Source organism: Sinocyclocheilus grahami, unplaced genomic scaffold, assembly GCF_001515645.1.
Source record: "Sinocyclocheilus grahami isolate Dianchi unplaced genomic scaffold, SAMN03320097.WGS_v1.1 scaffold138.1, whole genome shotgun sequence".
Classification (NCBI taxonomy): domain Eukaryota; kingdom Metazoa; phylum Chordata; class Actinopteri; order Cypriniformes; family Cyprinidae; genus Sinocyclocheilus; species Sinocyclocheilus grahami.
In genome coordinates, this window is record NW_015505317.1 from 1398974 (window position 1) to 1402406 (window position 3433).

At 34.8% G+C, this 3433-nt stretch overlaps 1 protein-coding gene across 1 annotated transcript in view; it reads right to left on the reverse strand.

Annotated features, from left to right (window-relative positions):
- Window positions 1–3230, reverse strand: part of LOC107591177 (inactive tyrosine-protein kinase transmembrane receptor ROR1-like) — a 127538-nt gene extending 124308 nt beyond the window's left edge. Inside the window, exon 1 of the mRNA XM_016280249.1 lies at window positions 2926–3230. Within this exon, the coding sequence (XP_016135735.1) occupies window positions 2926–3007 (82 nt within the window). The 5' untranslated portion in view covers window positions 3008–3230. The remainder of the gene's footprint in view (window positions 1–2925) is intronic.
- Window positions 3231–3433: the final 203 nt, after the last annotated feature.

Sequence of the window (3433 nt, forward strand, 5' to 3'; positions counted from 1 at the left end):
CGATGAGCTTTGTAAAAATCGACGCGTTTCAGAAAGGCGGGGCATAGAGGAGAAACAATAATGTACAGTATGTGGAAAATAATGTGTTTTTTTAACCTTAAACCACATAAACACATTTCATTACACCAAATGCACAAAATACTGTTCTTTTTAGCAGCATCATATGACCCCTTTAAAACTGCTGCTAGGCTATATAATTCTCCCCACATTCTGTTTAATAAACAACACAAGCCAAGTTTTTTAATCCAGCCAAAATTCTAAATTTAGTGATAAAAGATAAAATGCACAGTCATTTCTTGTGTTTGACACCTCAGATTTAAAGATTTATAACTCTGCAGAAAGAGCAGAGGAAAAAATACAACTTGTGATATAATACACACAAGCATCTCACATTAAATTGAGATTTATAAAGTCATACTAACAAAAAGCGAACAGTTCACAAGAGTTGCGTGGGTTTCATAAAGTTGGAGCGTGTGGTTGGATGGGCATTCCTTCAACATCTATGAATGTTTTTTTTAAAGACGGGAGCTTTGAAGCTTAAGTAACTACTGTACACTTGAAGACCAGATTAAACCAATGAGTTTTACTACGACGAGTCAAATCCTCTCTCGTAGGCTTTTCTTGGAGGCAAAGTGGCTTTAGTGTCAACATCCAGTCTGGCAGTATAATGCACTGATAGAGTTCCACCCCAGTGATTTATAATCTACCAACTATTATTAAAACCAAAGACTGGATCACGGAAGCCGTCTGTTTCCATTTTGCCAACCACTCTCAAAAATATGACACAGCCAGATATATGTAGTGCAGTGTCTATAAAACTCCATCTGAAAAGGTTTAAATTTTGTGACAAAATATCCACGGATACTATCTAGAACAGATGGGAAAACTCTATTGCATTTATAAAGACAAGGTGAAGTAAGCCACATATTGACAAAAAACTCATCCATCAGCTAAAAGGTCAAACTAACTCTAAGCCAAAACATAAAATGGGGTTCATGTCTCCCATCCTAAAGTGCAGACATACCGGCACAAAGCGGGAAATTGAAAAGAAATCTATTCAATCCACAGCACCAATGGTCTCAGTCAGTGCTTTAAGTTATAAATGAGGAGCAATTGTTAGAATTTCCCTCTGACAACTCAATGCAGAAAACTTCGCATGTCATGGACTACAGACACTCTATAACATTGAAGTCATAATATCAATGATATATTACTTGATTTGCTAGCAGGTTGTTGCTTTGTCAGTAAAATTGGTCAAACATGGCTATATACTGTAGTATAATGTAACTTAATCTGACAATTCAACTGAAATATTTTTAGTTGAAGTAATTCATGCTTAGGTTGAAATCTGATGAGCGCTTAATACAAGCTACATTTGTAAACTAAGTTTAACTGTTAGTTAAATAAATGTAAATTTAAAAATAGAAATGTCTTCAAATGTTAACACACACCAGTTATCAGAATTACCTCCAGAAGTGGTATATATGAAGTGGACATGAACATGAATTTAATAATAATAATAATAATAATATATACTGTATATATATATATATATATATATATATACTTTTCCCCCCCTTGGATTAATCATGGGCAGAATATCTCAAATATCTCTGTATTATCAATGCAATGATAGTAAACTGATCAAATAATGCACGTCACTGAGCCTCAAATTTAAATATGAAATACTGCCTTTGTACATCTATCTGTATGGTCATTACTATAACAATTTGTTATTATTATAATATGACCTGGAACTAAAGCCGTTTATTTTAATGTGTCCATGTTGCAGTGTATATATGGGTACTCTGATAATTATGAACTTCATGTACTTTATAATTATTTTGCAAAGCTTCCTGTACTTACATACAGTTATTGTTTTAACCATTGCAGTAATCAATAATAGTAAGATCCACTCATGTAAAATACACACTCAAAAATATAGAGTTGCTCAAAAGTGTACGGTTACATTCAAGTCAGTCTTAGGTATTTAAACTGATGTCTCATCCTTGTAAACTAGGAAATAATGAAAAGCTCATAGAAGTTAATGTACCTTTTTAAGCCCTTTGCTCAGTATAATTGGATGCTATCTTATGTCAAAGCGCTATTCTAAGGCAAATGAAGCAGCTCAGACCATACAAAGAGACTCCAGCTGAGAACTTAAGACTGTTACTCTCTCAATCAGTGCACTTTAAGAGCTCTATTGTCATTCCAATGACACAAAAACATGAGTCAGGTAAACTAAAAAAACGACTGAATGAAATGACACCTCTAACTAGTTGTTCAACATGAAGTTTGAGTAAAATGACATGACATGAATAACGTTTAAATATCAACAAAATGTCACTTTAAATAACAGTGTACATATTACAGCCCATATAGGCTACAAAAACAAAAATAAACACCATTTCATTATTGAATATTGTACATTTGTAATGTAACGTGGGCACTGCACTGTATACTGTTACTCTCTCAATCAGTGCACTTTAAGAGCTCTATTGTCATTCCAATGACACAAAAACATGAGTCAGGTAAACTAAAAAAACGACTGAATGAAATGACACCTCTAACTAGTTGTTCAACATGAAGTTTGAGTAAAATGACATGACATGAATAACGTTTAAATATCAACAAAATGTCACTTTAAATAACAGTGTACATATTACAGCCCATATAGGCTACAAAAACAAAAATAAACACTATTTCATTTACTTATATTGAATATTGTACATTTGTAATGTAACGTGGGCACTGCACTGTAATCTGAGACACTGTTTCCTCAAATAATTTCTAATAATAACAGAAACATTTTCGACTGCTCAGTACTTAATGTGAACTAGACAGATGAGGCTCAATTTAAATAAAGATAATTCTGTAAGTCGAATATGAACACAGTATTGTAAATGCATGACTTCGATCGCCTACCGCAGATGACTACGAGCAGCACGATGATCAGTGTGAAGTTGCGCTGGCATCCGTGCGGCTCTTTCACTGTTCCTCTGCTCATTTCTGCTGCCTCTGAGCGCTCTTACATCCACCGCAAGTTCTTCTCACAGGTCAGTGTTGTAGCTGGAGAATGCAGAGCTCTTCTAGACTTCACTAAGCCTCGGGTGTCCGCAGAGGTGTAATGTTGTAGGCGGATGGTCCTCTGCTATGCTCTATCCTTCTCTCGCTCTTGTTTGGAGTTTGACTTTCTTCAGTCCTCTCAAGAAGCTCCCATTAAGTCTGAGGACATGTGCTGCTTAACGGTGTGTTTGGCGCCACCTGCTGTTTCAATACAGGACTGGTGTGGAGTATTGGGCTTAAATGTGTGGAAATGGGCTTTTTTTATTTTAATTTTTTTTACAGAAAACACATATAAGAAAATCAATCACTAGTGCAATATTTGCAAACAATTTTTTGAACGTAACTCAATTTCCCACATAATTTTGTT